Consider the following 16,646-nt stretch of genomic DNA (forward strand, 5'->3'; position numbering starts at 1 on the left):
AACGCAACCATTTGACCATATACGCCGGACAGGGATGATAAATAGTCCCTCCCTAATAGAGCTTCAATTACCTTGGATTTTTGTCGATTTCCCGGTGAGATTGCGTGATGCGGACCAGCGCACTGCTTTGGGGTTAGAGGCGGATCTCCGACTCGGAGGGGTGAATTTGTATAGTTAATCAAGGGCTCGAGAGGATATCAGTTGGAGAAGCTGACTCGCGCTATCCCGGATGGAGGACACGGTTGCGCACCGACTCCACCATGATCGATAGTTGCGTGCAATACGTGCTCCTTGGAGTAGCTAGAAAAACTATCCAAGACTCCCGCATGGCGGGTTAGGTATCAGTAGCAGTGATCACCTCATGCGCCATCAATCATGCTCATTGTCTTCGGTCGACTAGGGCAATCGTTCCCTGACAGCCCGCTCGATGCAGCGTGGCTGTTCCTAGCGTTGGTTAGTGATTTCACTGAATGCATACCAAGAGTGACCACAAACCCTAACCCAACCTCAGATTGCAGTCGGCATCACTCTCTACCTCCTATCGTCAATCATCTACAACCTTTACCTCCACCCTCTCGCCCACATTCCTGGTCCGCGCCTGGCCGCAACGTCCCAGCTTCCCTGGCTCATCGCCCTCTGGCGCGGCCGGCTACACCTCCAGCTCCTCGCCTGGCACGAAAGGTACGGCACCATCGTGCGCACCGGGCCAAACGAGCTCTCCGTGACCGACCCGCAAGCCTGGAAGGACATCTACGGGATCAAACAGTCCAAGGTCTTCAAGAAGGACCGCTTCGCCGTTGCAACCCCCGTAGCGGGCGCCAAGGGGCTCGTCGCCGCTGATGGCGATGACCACGCGCGCCAGCGGCGCCTGATGAGCCATGCCTTCTCAGAGAGAGCGATGCGGCAGCAAGAGGAGCTGGTCTCGGTGCATGCACAAAATGCAAGGGAGAAACTACTCGCACTCACTTGTGCACCGCCAACGGCATCAGGAGAAGCAGATACTAGCAACCCAGGTAGTGCCCTCCTCAACATCGTCGAGCTCTTCTCGCACTACACCTTCGACGTCCTGACGGACCTGGCCTTCGGCGAGTCCTCCAATTGCTTGCGGGACCCGGCGCAGCACCACTTCGTCACGCTGACGGGTGACTCGGCAATGCAGCAGATCCTGATGAACCTGTCGCGGAGACTCTGGATCGTGCGGCTGTTTGTTCCGCGATTTATTTCGCCGCGTGCGCTGGCGAGGAAACGGATGGTGTTCATGACGCAGGCGAATGCGACGCTGGATCGCCGGCTGGCAAAAGAGAAATCGGAAGGCCAGTCGGGTAGCACAGTCGAGAAGGGTACCGGAACTGGAACTGCGATGCAACGCCCCGACCTCGTCGGCCACATCCTCAGCCACCAATCTGACACCCTCCGCATGTCCCCCGGCGAGCTGCGGGCCAACACCTTCTCGTTCATCACAGCAGGGTCCGAGTCGACGGCGAGTGCCTTGACGGCCATCACACACTACCTCGCGGTGTTCCCACAGTGGCAGGAGAAGGTCTATGCGGAGATTGTGGGCGCACTGGAGCGCGACCCGCGCGCGGATACGGTTGTCGTCGGGAAATTGAAGTACACGCAGGCGTTTATCACAGAGTGTCTACGAATCCATCCGCCGATTCCGTCGCCGCTGATCCGCGAGGCACAGGTTGATGCGGTGGTCTGTGGGCAGGTGGTTCCCAGGGAGGTTCGTATCTCTTACCCCCGTCCTGTCCAAATGCATATGGTACCCAGGGTCTAACAGATAGCCTCGCACTATAAGACTTTCATCTCAACAAGCATCTACGCCGCGCACCATTCCGCCCGAAATTTCCACTGTCCCCAATCTTTCGCCCCCGAACGCTGGCTCTCCTCCGATGATGAGGAGGCGTGCCTCGAATTCGCCAACGACAATCAGGATGCCTTCCAGCCCTTCAGCACTGGCACGCGTAATTGCATTGCGAAGAACCTTGCCATGATGGAGATCCGGCTGTTGTTGATGACAATGATCCCGGTATTCAGGTTCGAGCTGCCATGTTTGGAGAGTGATGGGAGAGGGCCTTGGGAGCCGGAGCGGGCGAAGACGTTTCTTATGTGGAAACGGCCGGAGGTTTGGGTGCGAGTTGCGAGGAGGTGAGGGGCGAGAAGCAAGAACGAATAATTTAAAAAGTATAGAGTGAGAGGGCATGATACAATAAACGGCCACATGATACATTTCGCGTCTAACGACATGAAGAACGTAGCTCCCTTTACAGCAAATCGTCTTGAGTATGGCGTAAACAAGGGTTGGTTGAAGCGTCTTTACTACAGGGCTAATGGCACTAGTTGTGAACATCCATGCCAGTAATAAGAATCGAACCCAGGTTGCGAACAAATCTTATAGAGCTTGATAGCGGCCATGGAATCCGTGAAAGAAATCGGACAGTCCAAGCAGAGGAGCTAATACGTAGCATTCATTCGCATCGCAATGTAATCACTACTGGTAATACCCTCGTACTTCTTGGGTCGATCCGGTCCATGACAGTTGGGAAGACACTCGATGAGGCGATCTCGATCCGGCGAGATAAAATAAGGGATCGAGTAGCGTGGTCTCGTCATCCGCCCCTTGCTCTCTCCATCGACGTTAACCTCAACGAGCGATGGTGCTCGGACGCGGTGCATCGTCGACTTGAGCTCATGGTTGCTCCACCGCATTAACAGATCGCCGATATTGACAACTGCCGTGCCAGGGATATACGGCGCGGGGTTGAACTTGTTTTTCTCGTGGATATCCTCGACCTCCAACCCACCCACCTCATCCTGGAATAGGATCGTCATCGTTCCAAAGTCCGTATGTGCGGCAATCCGCTCGGCCTTGCCGGCTCTTAGCAGCTCCTCCTCCACGGGTGGATAATGCAGCAAGCGACACTGATTCGTGCGATCTTGATGATATTCCAGAAAGAAACCCTCGTCAAGGCCCATCCCGATTGCAACAAGTCTCAGCATAAGAGTTTCAAGACCCGAGCATGTATCGAAGAAGTTTGCGAAGAACCCTCGGAACCCCGGTAGCGATTCCTCGGGGATCCAGATGTTCAACATCTTCTTGTCCCTCTCATTGCCCAGTTCAAAGGACTCTTTCACGTCGGGGACTTTGCGCCGCTCTGCGATCCCGTCTTTGTCAAAGACCATCTGCACGACCTTTTCGCGCCCGATTCCGCTGTATCCTCGGTGGTACCACCCCTCTGGGGGATGGGGAGCTTTGTCTTTCTCGGATTGGGGGAGGGAGAAGAATTTGGAGCTCTAGAAATCGCCTTTATTAGTTCACCAGCAAACCATCTGACTCTCTAGTAGAACCGGACATACCCAGCTAAAAGCGTCGTCGACTAATTGTTGAGGAACGCCATGGTTCTTGATATATGCAAAGCCAACATACTTGAAGGCTTGGTAGACTTCGTGCGCGACTTTGGCTAGCTCTTCTGGGCCGCCGCTGCGCGCAGGCTCGAGGTCAATGATGGGAATGCTTGATGTTTCTGCGATGCCGACCATTTTGTTGTTTCTATCGCAAGCCAGTTGACGAAATTTGGGGTAAGCTGGACTTAATCATTGACATGGGCCTTTATGTTAACACGCTGCGATTGAGATATCGGATAAATCGTCATGTCGCGTGGCCAAAGACCCTGTCTGAGGAGGGGTTGATATGCGCTTGCATTTCTATTGGTGTAGTTTGGCACGACGGGAAGCAAGTGAGGGGATTCAGGATGCTCTTCCTCGGCCGCCGCAATTTGGAGTAGGTGGAAGTTGGCCGATCAATGATGTGATCGGGGAACTTGTTGGAGTAATAGACCCCGCAATGATAAGGACAGGTGAGCACAACTCCAACAAATATATCACATTGCAGCAGAGTAGTTGCGGCAGGACTAGCAGAACGTAGCACAGAGCTCAAGATGGGCAGTCAATCAGACCATAGATATCGCATCGGTGTTGATGTCGGTGGTACGACTCCAATTCCTGTGATCGACCTCAACTGGATGCAAGCTGACGCAGGTCAAATGCAGGCACGAACACGGATGCAGTGCTCATCGCGCTCGACTCGATGAGCATTGTCGCGTCACACAAGTCCCCTACTACCCCAGACGTCACAAGCGGAATTACCAATGCCGTTCAAACGGTTATCAACACTACGAACGTGTCCCTATCTTCGATCGGCTGCGTCATCATTGGAACGACACATTTTGTCAATGCGGTGGTTCAGCGGTCACCATCCTTGCGGCGTGTTGCTGTCATCCGACTTTGTGGCGGACCAGACGAGGGGTTCGGTCGCAGCATCCCACCGTTCATTGACTTTCCGCTTGACCTGCGGACGTGTATCGAGACTACACGACACTATTTCTGTCATGGCGGCTACCAGATTTCGGGCGAAGAAATTAGCAGCATCGACGAAAACGAAATCCGCAAGATCGCAGCGGAGCTGGTTGCTGATAGAATTGAGAACGTCGTGATCTCCGGGATGTACGCGCCATTAAACCACTCGCAGGAGGTTGTCGCCGGCGACGCTCTACTTAAAACGATGCAAGCTGCGAGCAAAACTGCATACAAGCCACGCATCACCCTTTCTCACGAAGTTTCAGGTCTCGGCTTCCTTGCTCGTGAAAATGCCGCTATTCTCAACGCAACGCTCCGACCGCTCGCCGAAAAGACCATTTACGGTTTCAAGAAAGCAATGCAAGAGATCTTCCACGGAAACCCATACACGTTATACCTGACACAAAATGACGGTAGCGTTTTGAGCGCCGAGGAAGCGGTGGACAAGCCAATTCGAACATTCAATTCGGGCCCAACAAACTCCATCCGCGGCGGAGAGTTTCTGTGGCGTGCTGCTGGAAAGGCGAGCGGTCAGGAAGAGAAGCCTCGGACTGATCCGCTAGTTGTCATCGATATTGGAGGTACGACGTCGGACAGTGGGCTTCTACTTCCGAATGGTCTTCCACAAATGAGTTCCATCACCGGCCTTGTTGGCGGCGTGCGAACCAACTTTGCACTACCGGCTGTTGAGAGCATCGGATTAGGCGGAGGGAGCATCATTCGAGACACGGGTAACGAACTGACTGTCGGCCCTGATAGTGTGGCTTTGGAGCTTCTGCAAAAGGCCAAATTATTCGGCGGCGAGTACCTAACATCAACAGACATTGTCGCTGCAGCAGGAGCCCATGAGCCAAGCCAGTCGAATCCCTTTCGCGGCATGGGCGACACTTCTCGACTAGAGAATGTTACACCGCAGTTGGTGTCTCGCGCTCGCGATGTCATGCGTCAAATGATCGCAGCTTTGGTAGACCGAACAAAGACTCAAAAGGGCGACGTGGATGTCTTGATTGTTGGCGGAGGTGCTCCACTCATCAGAACGGATAAGCCCCTCACAGGTGTCCGAAGCCTACGAACTGTAAAAGGCGCGGAGGTTGCAAATGCTGTTGGGGCAGCTATTTCACGAGTTTCGGGTGTCATTGATACTGTTGTCGATACCTCAAATCAGACGATAAAACAGGCGCAGGAAGCTGTCTCTCATCTGGCGGTTGAGAAAGCTGTCAATAATGGTGCGAGGCCAGATACGGTTCAAATTGCTGAAGTGACTATGCTTCCCATCCAGTACGTGGATGCGAAGGCGCGAATTGTAGTTCGCGCGGTGGGAGAGTTAGCAGTCGTTTCCCAGGCCGCAGCTGCAGCAGAGGTCTTCGGCGAATTTGAAGAGCATGAGGCCGAAGTGAAGGGTGCCAAGTCAACACAACGATTGTCCGAGTCCGAACCATTTGTTGATATGCAAACCTATCGTCCGACTGTCCGCAACAACCAGTGGATTATTTCGCCAACCGATCTCGACTTCATCGCCGAAGGCTGCAAGGTCCTTGGTTGCGGCGGCGGAGGAGACCCGTACCAGGAATATCTCAAAGTCAGTGCTCTCATTAGACAGCATCCCGGTACAGTTAGAGTAGTTTCGCCAGACTACCTCCCCGACGACGCCACGGTCGGATGGACAGGATGCATGGGCAGTCCGGAAGTGAGCATGGAACGCCTTGAAAACAACGAGTGTCTCAAAGCCCACCAAGAGCTAATTCGTGCCACCGGCCTTCCAGCAGTGTCAGGCTTTTTGGCTCTAGAGATTGGTGGTGGAAATGGAGTTGTCAATCTTGGTGTCGCGGCTAGTCTGGGGGTTCCAACCATCGATGCCGATTACATGGGTCGGGCGTACCCGACAGCCTGGCAGGTGACACCGAATGTCTACGGCACCCCACGAGGTGAAGCTTTAGTTCCAATGACAATCGCTAGTGGTGATGGTTCTTTCGTAACTATGACAGCCTCGCGAACCGATAAACTAGTTGACAAGATTCTGCGAGCTTCCTGCGTGGAGATGGGCTGTCGTGCTGGAAGCGCTGGGCCACCGAAGACCTCTCGGACAGTGCGTGAACAAGCAATCACGAATACCGTGTCCCTAGCTTGGTGGGTTGGACGTGCAATAGCACTAGAGCGAAATATTACTGACCGAGCAAAACGGATCATTGATGAGGTTGGCGGCCCGGAGAGCGCAGTCATTCTCGGCGAAGGAAAGATCACGAGTGTTGAGCGGGTCCTCAAGACCGGCCATACGTACGGTGTGCTGGAAGTGGATGGGAAGTTACAGGACGGGACAAAAGCTACACTCAAAGTCCCTTTCAAGAATGAAAACGCCTTCGTTGAGGCGATCTTGGCTACTGGCGAGTCCAAGATATTGGCTTCGGTGCCGGATCTTATTGCGGTTCTGGACGCAGAAACGGGGTCCGGGCTGGGCACACCAGAGTACAAGTACGGCTTGAAGGTTATGATAATTGCTATCGCGGCGTCACCGCGGTGGACGGATACAGAAAGAGGTATGGCTCTGGGCGGGCCTGGGTCCATGGGCTTTGGGGACGTGGACTACGTACCCATCGGGAAGTATAGTAAGCCACGGAGCGTTATAGCCGCATTTGCAACGTGAACCCATGTGTAAAGATAGAAGATTTTCTTGCACAACCTGAACCGAGTGTAACGATTTAAAGGTCGTTTAAGAATCAGCAGGTATCGAAAACGGGACCTTTCTGCCAATGGGGAGTATCACGTAGGTTGCATCACGGTGCAGGAGCTTGCGTGCCTGCCATACCATTTCTCATAATATGCGCAGCGTGTAGGAAGAAAGAGTCTATACGCAGGGCAACAGGTCGTAATAGAGCAAGAGAAGCATCGTCATCAGCCCATCCCCGCAAGCGTTGGAGTGATTCATGGAAACTTCCAAGAAGCTCAAACGCAGCATGAACCTGCGCCGGACTTGGCGCTAATAAGAACAGGTAAATGAGGAAATTCCCGCACAGAGTGAGTTGAGACCGAGCATCTAGAAAGGTCAGCGTGGTTAGCTGGCATTGGCTGTGAAGACATACGACCACCCCAAAAAGCATGCAAACAGGCCTGGTTTATTCTGTCCATAAATCGAGTAAACTTCTGAAATTCGTTTACCGCAAGGTCGAAGTGTCTGCAGAGGGTAGACGTTGGATCAGACTTGGCAGACATTTTGGCAGGGCTCATCAAGGCACGGAAGAGCAGTGCCTGTACGGCAAAATATGCTAGATTGAGGGGTGCTACGCGAGTCAGCCGCTGATAAACTGATGACTGTCAATATTGAGCGTACCATTATTGCGAAACGTCGTCGCATCTGTGGTGTACGCCATGGTCACGCAATTTGGGACCAAAGAAGACCAAGTTTCGAGCTCTTGTCGAATCTTCAGAAGCTTAGATTCTCGAAGCTGCGGCTGGTTTATACTATGTTGGTAACTCGAATCGAGGCTAACAAAGTCAGCGCCGTCACGTCTAATTCATCGAAACATACAAGTACGAGTCAATCAGCTCATGCAGAATCCGGCTAAGTTTGACCATTTCAAGAAATCGGGCGCTGGTGGAGATATCAACGGTCCGGCTGGAAATATCCACCATGTCTTGCAGATCTCCAGGGACTTCTTCATCAAAGGCGAGGTCTTCAGCCGCAGGCTGCGTCGTGGTATATGAACCTGAGTACACGAGCGGGGGGTTCCCATGGCATACTGAAGACCAAATGTCACTCATGTACGTAGCCCACCACAGCTTCTTCCGCAAACTCTTTTCCTCTCGAACAAGATGCCATGTAGACGACTCACGGTGCAGTCCGACCATCTGCGCACAGGCGACGGTGCGGGAACTAAAAACCCAGGTTCGTGGTGTCTCGATTGTTGCATTGTCTGCTGGGCGTTCGTAGAGTAGAAGCAGGGAGGTTTGAATTGTCCACAGATTAGGGGCATGAAGCTCCCGCTGTAAAGATGACTGGGCTGCTTCGAACAGATTATGCAGGTCGAATTGTAGCGCCCCTTGCGTGTCTGGGTCATGCTGCCAGAATGTTGATCCTAGCCCGTACACAGCCGCGCGCAGTGATGCAGGAATCTTCAGCTTGTCGTCCCTGTATCCTTGAAGAAAACGTACTTTGGAGACCACGCAATATACTGGATGGACATGTTTGAAGAACAATCGGACTAGTGTTGCGGCGTGAGGGGATACCATCGCTTCGACTTTCTCGGATATTCTATGCTTCGCCGCATCATCCGCCGGTTGGAACTCATCCATCAAGAGGTTGAAATGAACAGGAAATGCGGTAGTTTCCAAATCACCGCCAGTAGCCTGGACCACATCGGCACTGATGCCATCTCTTTCATTCGTGATGACAGATCGGAACGAGGCAAGCAAGTCTGTATCCTGTTCGCCGGCAAGCCCAACCGAGTGTGCGGTTCTGTTGTAATTGTCCTCGAGTGTATCGACAGTCGGTCCGCTATCACTAAGAGGCGTGGAGGTCAAATTGTACGTTGCAGGCGAAGTCTGCGAACCCACAGCCGAGGCCCTTCGATCGTTCGGCGAGGCGACTTGGGCTATCGGAGACGCGACAAGAAAAGAGTCAGACTCAATCGCGGGGGATAAGAGCAACGAATTGTCAGTGTAACCGGCTTCAAGGCTGGTACTATCTGTCGTGTCTTGGTCCGACTCGGGAACCTCCCGCGACGCACGGCGATGTGGATCCCCATCGGTGTATATGCATGTCTGGCCTTTCGACCGACAGAATCTGCCTAGATAGTGTTATTTCGGTAGGCATTTATCCCGTCGGAGAACGCACATGGAGGAGCTGTCTCGATGATGCAGGCCGTCTTTCGCCGTCGGCACGCGTCACATGGGGGATTCTTCCGGCTCCTCCATTGTCGAGCTGAGCCGAACTTGGTCTTGATCTTGAAGCTACGTCGTCTCTGGGGTGTATAATGCTCCATGCCAGGGGAGTGGATGCTCCAGCACCACCATTTTGTCGCAATCGAAAAGACAAGTGAGGAGAAACGAGGGGAGAGGCTTGGATAGAAGATGGCCCGCCCGGTTCCTTGACTAAATCCTTTTTCGGAATAGCGTATGATAAGCGCGGACCTTATCTCCGCATCACGTGGCAAGTGATTGGTGCCTGAGAGTGCCGGTGGGCGGGCGCGCTCTCTGTAACGTATCCCCTGACAGAGCGGCATCTCTCACCGTCGCGCTCAACGACGATACTTCTTTTTGCAGTTCCAACGTACTTGGCCGGACTATATGTCGCCTGTCAAGGAGTGAGTTGGTGACCATACTGAAGAACACCCCCGATGAGCTCACCCACAGTATCGTGGAACTCATTACCGAGTACAGACCAGCGATCTCTTGAGTCTTCTAGGCGCAGGTGACGATCGGCTCTATTCAATTGTGTCTCTGCGCTAGCTTCTCTAATTGTGTCTTTCTAGATTGAAGACCGGCTCGCTCCAGTGAATGCGCTTCCCACGCTTAATTTCGAATCGCCGTGGGCCCTGTCAGAGAGCTTGAATCACATCTCATCTTACGCTCGTGCATCATCAGTTACAACCCTCCTCTGTCGGATGGCTGAACCTGGGAGGCGGCCCGGGAAAATCCAGTCGTTGTCGGTCTGCGGCGAAATAATCTGAACGCCAATCGGTGGTTTAACGTCATCGAGAGCACGCTTGGGTCCCTAAGCTGTGGCTGCATTTTACGTTCTGGCGCACTGAAGTAAAACTGCACAACATTTGCGAAACGACAGCCACCTCAATTACCTGAAGAACGCGAGAATGGGATTGTCTGTCGCTTCCGGTCGGAGCCGTTGGGGTATCTGCGGTCATATCTGCTGAGGATGCGATGAACATAAGCCCCGACTCGGGTGTAGTTCTTGACTGAAACGGATGGTCAGGCATCATATTTTTTCCAACTCGCGAAGGATGTAGACGGCGACGAAAATTCTTGTAGGGTTGTAGCATAGACGCAAGGTCACAAGGAAAGGTGCCGTTCATAGTAAACAAAGACCGTGGGACCCTTGCAGTAAAAATGGGCTTGGCCGTTAATAACTGCTAACTTCAGAACAGGGTCGGTGGATGTGATCTTGCTGTTATTTTTTCGTAACTAGAATATTTTATTCAGGGCCTATCGTGAGGTTACCTCATACGTTTTGGTCCCCCTAGATCGAACGTGATCAGATACATCGTAAGGTGTGAAGAAGTGTCGCCGATATATATCTTCATCACTCAGCGATCTCCCGATGAGCGACTTCCTTATTTTATCCAGTCCTACGCACTACACCCCTTTATAGCTATGAGATAAACAAACCAACTTCAGTATAACTTGAGAAACAGAGCAACTATAAGTGTCCACAGGGTCTTGGGAGGATATACCCGAAAGGAGATGCATAAATTGCGCAACAGAATAATGCAATGCTGTGCACATGTGACTAATCGGCGGCCTCCCGTCGGATCGACTCGATCTTTTTGTGGCATGACGTCAAAGACTGAGTGATGCTCTCTCATCAGGGGTGGTGGCGAATCCACAGAAGCCGGAAATAGAAGATTTCAAGACAAAAGCAATATAATCTCGCTAAGGGGCTAAGGAGTCGAGATGAGCTGGCCATGGAACAACTCAGCCTGGTGCCCAATGGTGAAATGTACCTGCAGTGTTCCTGCAGTTCCGGGGTAGCATCACCAGTGAGACTTCAACCCTCGACGACGAAAACGAACAGCCTTTGTGGTTCCTTTGGGTGGTTGCCACGGTGCCACCTGGACCAGTCTTCCAGACTTTCAAAGATCTGGTTAAGCTTGGACTAGGAAAGCCAGCCGGCGAACAAGGACTGAGCTATCTTTAGCCCGGCACTGAGACAACGCGTTCTTTCTCCACTGCTGCAGGTCTAGAATCCCCCCTCGCTTTCCTTCGATTGCCTTCTGCCTGCCTCAAAAGCTGAACACTCGCTCGCTTGCTCTTCTGCCGTTTGTAAAACACTCTCTTTGATCAATACTTTTCGTTTAATCTTCATTCACTCGCTATCATGTTCACCCGCACTCAAATCCTCGCCTTCGCTCTTACCCTTGCCTCTGCCGAGGCTGCTTCCAAGGGCTTCAACTATGGAGCCAACAAGCCCGATGGCAGCCTGAAGGTTCAGGCCGATTTCGAGGCCGAGTTCCAGGCTGCAAAGGGCCTCGAGAATGCCTCTGGCTTCAACAGTGCTCGTCTCTACACTATGATCGTACGTATCTCACATTCCGTACGAAAGACTACACTCTAACTCCCTCCAGCAAGGTGGATCTGCCAACTCTCCCATCTCCGCCATTCCTGCCGCCATCGCTGAAGAAACCACACTACTGCTGGGTCTTTGGGCCTCAGGCGGAGGCATGGACAACGAAATCGCCGCCCTCAAGAACGCCATTAACCAGTACGGTGATGACTTTGCCAAGCTCGTCGTCGGTATCTCCGTCGGTAGCGAGGATCTCTACCGTGATTCCGAGATCGGTGTCCAGGCCAACGCCGGTGTTGGTGTTGCCCCCGAAGAGCTCGTCTCATACATCGACCGCGTCCGCGAGGCCATCGCCGGCACGAGCCTGAGTGATGCTCCCATCGGTCACGTCGACACCTGGAACGCCTGGACCAACGGCTCCAACGCTGCTGTGATCGACGCTGTCGACTGGCTCGGCTTCGACGGCTACCCTTACTTCCAGAACACCATGGACAACTCCATCTCCGACGCTAAGACTCTCTTCGACGAGTCGGTCGAGAAGACCCGCGCTGTTGCCAAGGGCAAGGAGATCTGGATCACCGAGACCGGTTGGCCCGTCAGCGGCGACCAGCAGAACCTGGCCACTGCGTCCGTTCAGAACGCGAAGAGGTTCTGGGATGAAGTTGGCTGCCCCTTGTTCGATAACGTCAACACTTGGTGGTACATCTTGCAGGATGCTCAGGGTTCTTCCACCCCCAGCCCCAGCTTCGGCATCGTCGGCAACACCTTGAGCACCAAGCCTCTCTTCGACCTCACCTGCCCTTCTTCATCTTCGTCTTCCACCCGCAGCGCCACAGCCACATCCACTGGTTCTTCCTCTGAGTCCACCGGTTTCTCTACCGGCACATCTGCCCCTAGCTCGACTAGCACATCTGGTTCCGGCCTCGGCCACGGCGGTGATCTCGGATCGTCCGGCTCCTTCCCTGGCGGCAACCACCCTGGTGCTTCTAGCAGTGTGATCCCCAGCCCCTCCGGCTCTGCCTCCCCTACGCCTTCCAACGGCGCTGGCTCTGGTAGCGGTTCCGGCAGCGGCAGCGGCAGTGGTAGCGGTTCTGGCAGCGGTTCTGGATCTGGATCTGGCAGTGGCTCCGGCTCCGGCTCCGGCACATCCGGTGAATCCGGCAGCACTACCTCTCCCGACCCTGCCGACTTCACCGGTGCTGGCACCCGTCTTTCTGGCTCGATCTTCGGCGCGGCGATTCTAGTCGCGGCCCTTGCCGTCGCTCTATAAATTGTTTAGTACTGGCACTGCACGGCGCTCAGGCGATATGGATCTGGCTTCCATGTATTATATTTATTGAACTCATAACATACCTTCGTTTCTAGATCTAAAATTGACTTTCGTCACTTGTCGAGTATCTGATTACATTTTTCACCTTGAGTTCTGTTCTCCGCAATTAAGCCATTTCCCCGAAGTCTCCTTTTAAGAAGTCACTAACCCTAAACACCAAGACCAAAACTACCGAGATCGACAGTTTCCCCCTCATTTCTTAACAATCTTAACAATCCTTGGTGGACTATCTCCCCGCCGGAGATTTTCTATTTTCTCCAACCCACCAATGATGTCGTGACTTGGAGCTGCGATGGCTTCATCCCCCCTGCAGAATCTCGGCTATACTTCAAACGCTCGCTCGCTATTATACCGAAGATGGCCCGACTTGCATGCAGCTTCCTGCATGCAGATTGCAAGCGCAGTGCACCGAAATCAAGAATTAAATTGCTTTACCCCTGAGGCGGAGACGTGCTATGATGTGATTCTGCTTGATTTGATCGTCGAATGATTTCCCCTCTGTGCGGGGGACCTGACGCATGACGGGGGACGGGTGAGGTGCTGCGGTCCTCGGGGGATTAGAAGCTGGGTATTTAACTGGGCCGTCGTGCGTTTCTTCTTTTTTGTTTTGCTTCTCTCTTGCCTGGATCATCGAGTTTGCGATCGAGCCTTTTCTCGACTTGCATTGCCTTCTATCGAGATGAGGCCCTTCCTCTCGTCGCTCCTCTTGGGCCTTCTAGCTCAAGGGGCCCTCTCCCTCCCCGGTTCTTCTTATACTAGAAGAAACACCAATTCGTCTGCCTCTGACTCTATACCCATCCATTGGGTCGGCGATACGCCAGATCATGTCTCGGGAACAACGTTTGGTCTCCCCTGGCCGCAAGGGAAATACCACTTCAATAACACTGTCTTCTCTCTTACTGGTGATTCTGGAGAATCCGTGCCCCTTCAGTCGTGGGTGAATGGGTATTGGGCTGATGGCTCGATTAAGTGGACCGGTCATGCGGTTCCTGAGCTTGAGGGCGTGGAGGGGGGGTATGTTGTTGATGTGAAGAGCGGAAGGGGTACTGCAGGTGCCTCTGGATCTGGATCGAGTGTGAAGGTCACCAATGGAGATGAAGAGGTTACCGTGAACACGGGGAAGATTTCCGTCACGTTCCCCAAGAGCGGAAATGCTCTGGTCGGCGATATCACCACCGCATCAGGGAAAGTCGTTGGTCGTGACGGGAGGTTGGTTCTGCATACGCAGTCGTCAGTTGCGGAGGACGTGGCTTCGCGCGCTGGGTCGTCAATCGACTACTTCAACTTCGAAAGCAGCGTTGAGGACGTTACTGTCACTACGCACTCCGGTCATGGAGCGAATAACCGCGCGCTGGTGACGGTTCGTGGAAAGCATGCGCCTGTTGAGGGAGAGCATGAGGAGTGGCTCCAGTTCGTCATCCGGTTTTATCTGTATGCGGACTCCGATGCGATCCGCATCGTGCACAGTGTTGTCTTCGACGGCGAGCCGGAGAAAGATTTCATTTCCGGGCTGGGAATCCGGTTCGCTGTTCCGCTTAAGGACGAAGAGCTTTACAACAGACATGTGCGCGTCCCTGGTGAAGATGTTGGATTCCTTCATGAGGCTGTGAGAGGTATCACTGGACTCCGCCGTGATCCCGGAGAGGCTGTTCGTTCGGCCCAGTATAACGGCACCGAATTGCCGGATGAAGAGACCTGGGATACGCGTGTCACCACCCGTCTGCACTGGATTCCCGCGTGGAATGACTACAAACTCTCTCAGCTTTCTCCGGATGGATTTACGATTACGAAGAGGACTAAGGCCGGGCAAGGGTGGATTACCGTTCCCGGAGGCAAGAGGTCTCATGGATTGACGTATCTCGGCGGTGCGACGAAAGGAGGTCTTGCCGTGGGCTTAAGAGATTTCTGGAAGCGGTACCCTTCTGGCGTGGAGATCTCGAACGCAGCTACCGATGAGGGCTCCATTACAATTTGGCTCTACAGCCCTGACGCACAACCACTTGACCTCCGACCCTTCCACGACGGACTTGATCAAGATACATACGAAAAACAACTCGACGCGCTCGAAATAACCTACGAAGACTACGAGCCAGGCTTCAACACGCCCTACGGCATCGCCAGAACCAGCGAGATCTACCTCTACGCATTCGACAGCACCCCAGAAAGCGACCACCTCGCCTCCCTCTCAAAACACACCAACGAGCCCCCAGTCCTCGTCGCCGAACCCTCCTACATCCGCGAAACCGGCGCAATCGGCAAATACTGGAACCTGCCCGACGAGTCCAACTCCAAGGCCGCCACCATCGAATCAAACATCGACTTCCTCGTCCAATTCTACGAAAAGCAAGTCGAGTCCAGGAAATGGTACGGCTTCCTCGACCACGGCGACTTCATGCACTCCTACGACGGCGACAGACACATCTGGCGCTATGACGTTGGCGGATACGCGTGGGATAACTCTGAGCTTTCTCCCGACTTGTTCTTCTGGCAGTACTTCCTGCGGACTGGGCGCGCGGACGTCTATCGTCTTGCGGAAGCGATGACCCGGCATACGGGCGAAGTCGACGTTTACCATATTGGTGACTGGAAGGGTCTTGGGACGCGCCATGGCGTGCAGCATTTTGCGGACTCGGCGAAGCAAGTCCGGATTACGCAGCCGCAGTATAGGAAGTACTTCTATTACCTCTCTGGAGGCGATGAGCGTGTCGGTGAGCTTCTGGAAGAAGCATTGGATACGGACAAGACGTACGGTGTGCTAGATCCGAATCGCAAAGTGCGCACAGATGGCTGGACACCTGAGGAAGGTCAGCCAACTGCTGTTTCGCTGGGTACGGACTGGGCTGGTCTCGCGGGAGGCTGGTTAATTGAGTGGGAGCGACGTGGACCGAGATGGCAGGAAGCGAGGAGTAAGCTCACGCAGACGGCGCGGGGAATCACGAACCTAAAGAATGGATTCGTTACTGGTTCGGGACTATATGTTATTGGCAACGGAACACTCCTTCCTCCGCCCGCTGACCCAAATAATGAGGGCCTTGTCAGTGTCTCGCACCTGAATGCGGTGTTCGGCATGCCGGAGGTCGTCTCGGAACTCCTGGACCACTTCGGCGACTCCGCGCCGGAAGGGCTTAAGGATGTCTGGCTGGATTACTGCTACTACTACTCTGCGTCGAGAGCAGAACAGGCAGCGAGGTACGGCGAGGACTTTGGGTCTCTCAACCTCATCCAGGGACACAGTAGGTTGTCGGCTTGGTACGCGCATGACCAGGGGAACGCGTCTGTCGCGGAACGAGCGTGGGACAAATTCTATAATAATAATGATGGGTTCACGGCGGATGAGACCTGGGCTGCGGAGATCATTAATGGTAGTAAGGTGCTTATTCCGGTGGAGGAGGCGAGCTGGGTGAGTACGAATGCGTTGGCGCAGTATGGGCTGGCGGCGATCCAGAATTTGGCGCTTGTTGGAGATAGTCTGGAGGGGTCGCCTTACCCTTGAGGTGAGACTTGAGAGTTGGAAGTATATGAGGAGAGGTGGGATCAAATGATGATGGGCGGAAGGGGTGTGAGAATTTGTATATAGTATGGTGGGTGCGAGGAGGGTAAGGTTGTGATTGTACATTCATTCTTCTTTTCCTTGAGTATTGCTGTCTCAATATGAATTGAACCATATGTTATATTGGAATGCTAGATTAGGTTTACCTCCAGGATTCCGGTACTTACCATGATGGT

The 16,646-nt window shown here is 53.5% G+C and overlaps 6 protein-coding genes across 6 annotated transcripts; 4 read left to right on the forward strand and 2 right to left on the reverse strand.

The window, feature by feature from the left end:
- Positions 1-375: 375 nt before the first annotated feature.
- BJY04DRAFT_229247 (cytochrome P450) lies at positions 376-2,353 on the forward strand (the record flags this gene model as incomplete). The annotated part of the gene is made up of 3 exons (XM_073719022.1): positions 376-453; positions 512-1,726; positions 1,802-2,353. 3 exons carry the CDS (start codon positions 376-378, stop codon positions 2,153-2,155), a joined length of 1,647 nt encoding a protein of 548 aa, XP_073575874.1. The 3' UTR covers positions 2,156-2,353.
- Positions 2,354-3,816, reverse strand: BJY04DRAFT_98501 (isopenicillin N synthase family dioxygenase). The gene is made up of 2 exons (XM_073721418.1): positions 3,361-3,816; positions 2,354-3,297 (listed from the first exon to the last, which is right to left on the reverse strand). Exons 1-2 carry the CDS (start codon positions 3,541-3,543, stop codon positions 2,458-2,460), a joined length of 1,023 nt encoding a protein of 340 aa, XP_073575875.1. The 5' UTR covers positions 3,544-3,816; the 3' UTR covers positions 2,354-2,457.
- A 125-nt stretch (positions 3,817-3,941) lies between these two features.
- BJY04DRAFT_213599 (uncharacterized protein) lies at positions 3,942-7,000 on the forward strand (the record flags this gene model as incomplete). Its single annotated transcript, XM_073714947.1, has 2 exons — positions 3,942-3,990; positions 4,053-7,000. 2 exons carry the CDS (start codon positions 3,942-3,944, stop codon positions 6,998-7,000), a joined length of 2,997 nt encoding a protein of 998 aa, XP_073575876.1.
- Positions 7,001-7,130: 130 nt separating this feature from the next.
- On the reverse strand, positions 7,131-9,335 carry BJY04DRAFT_213600 (Zn(II)2Cys6 transcription factor; the record flags this gene model as incomplete). Its single annotated transcript, XM_073714948.1, has 5 exons — positions 7,131-7,390; positions 7,437-7,634; positions 7,685-7,839; positions 7,883-9,140; positions 9,188-9,335. The coding sequence occupies 5 exons, from the start codon at positions 9,333-9,335 to the stop codon at positions 7,131-7,133; spliced, it is 2,019 nt and encodes a 672-aa protein (XP_073575877.1).
- Positions 9,336-11,404: 2,069 nt separating this feature from the next.
- On the forward strand, positions 11,405-13,505 carry bgt2 (GPI-anchored beta-1,3-endoglucanase EglC; the record flags this gene model as incomplete). The annotated part of the gene is made up of 2 exons (XM_073719023.1): positions 11,405-11,602; positions 11,652-13,505. The coding sequence occupies 2 exons, from the start codon at positions 11,405-11,407 to the stop codon at positions 12,858-12,860; spliced, it is 1,407 nt and encodes a 468-aa protein (XP_073575878.1). The 3' UTR covers positions 12,861-13,505.
- Positions 13,230-16,611, forward strand: BJY04DRAFT_98514 (polysaccharide lyase family 26 protein). Its single transcript, XM_073721419.1, has one exon. It carries the CDS (start codon positions 13,600-13,602, stop codon positions 16,411-16,413), a length of 2,814 nt encoding a protein of 937 aa, XP_073575879.1. The 5' UTR covers positions 13,230-13,599; the 3' UTR covers positions 16,414-16,611.
- Positions 16,612-16,646: the final 35 nt, after the last annotated feature.

The sequence above is a fragment of the Aspergillus karnatakaensis genome, assembly GCF_047715665.1.
Source record: "Aspergillus karnatakaensis strain CBS 102800 unplaced genomic scaffold BJY04scaffold_4, whole genome shotgun sequence".
NCBI classification, from domain to species: Eukaryota; Fungi; Ascomycota; class Eurotiomycetes; order Eurotiales; family Aspergillaceae; genus Aspergillus; species Aspergillus karnatakaensis.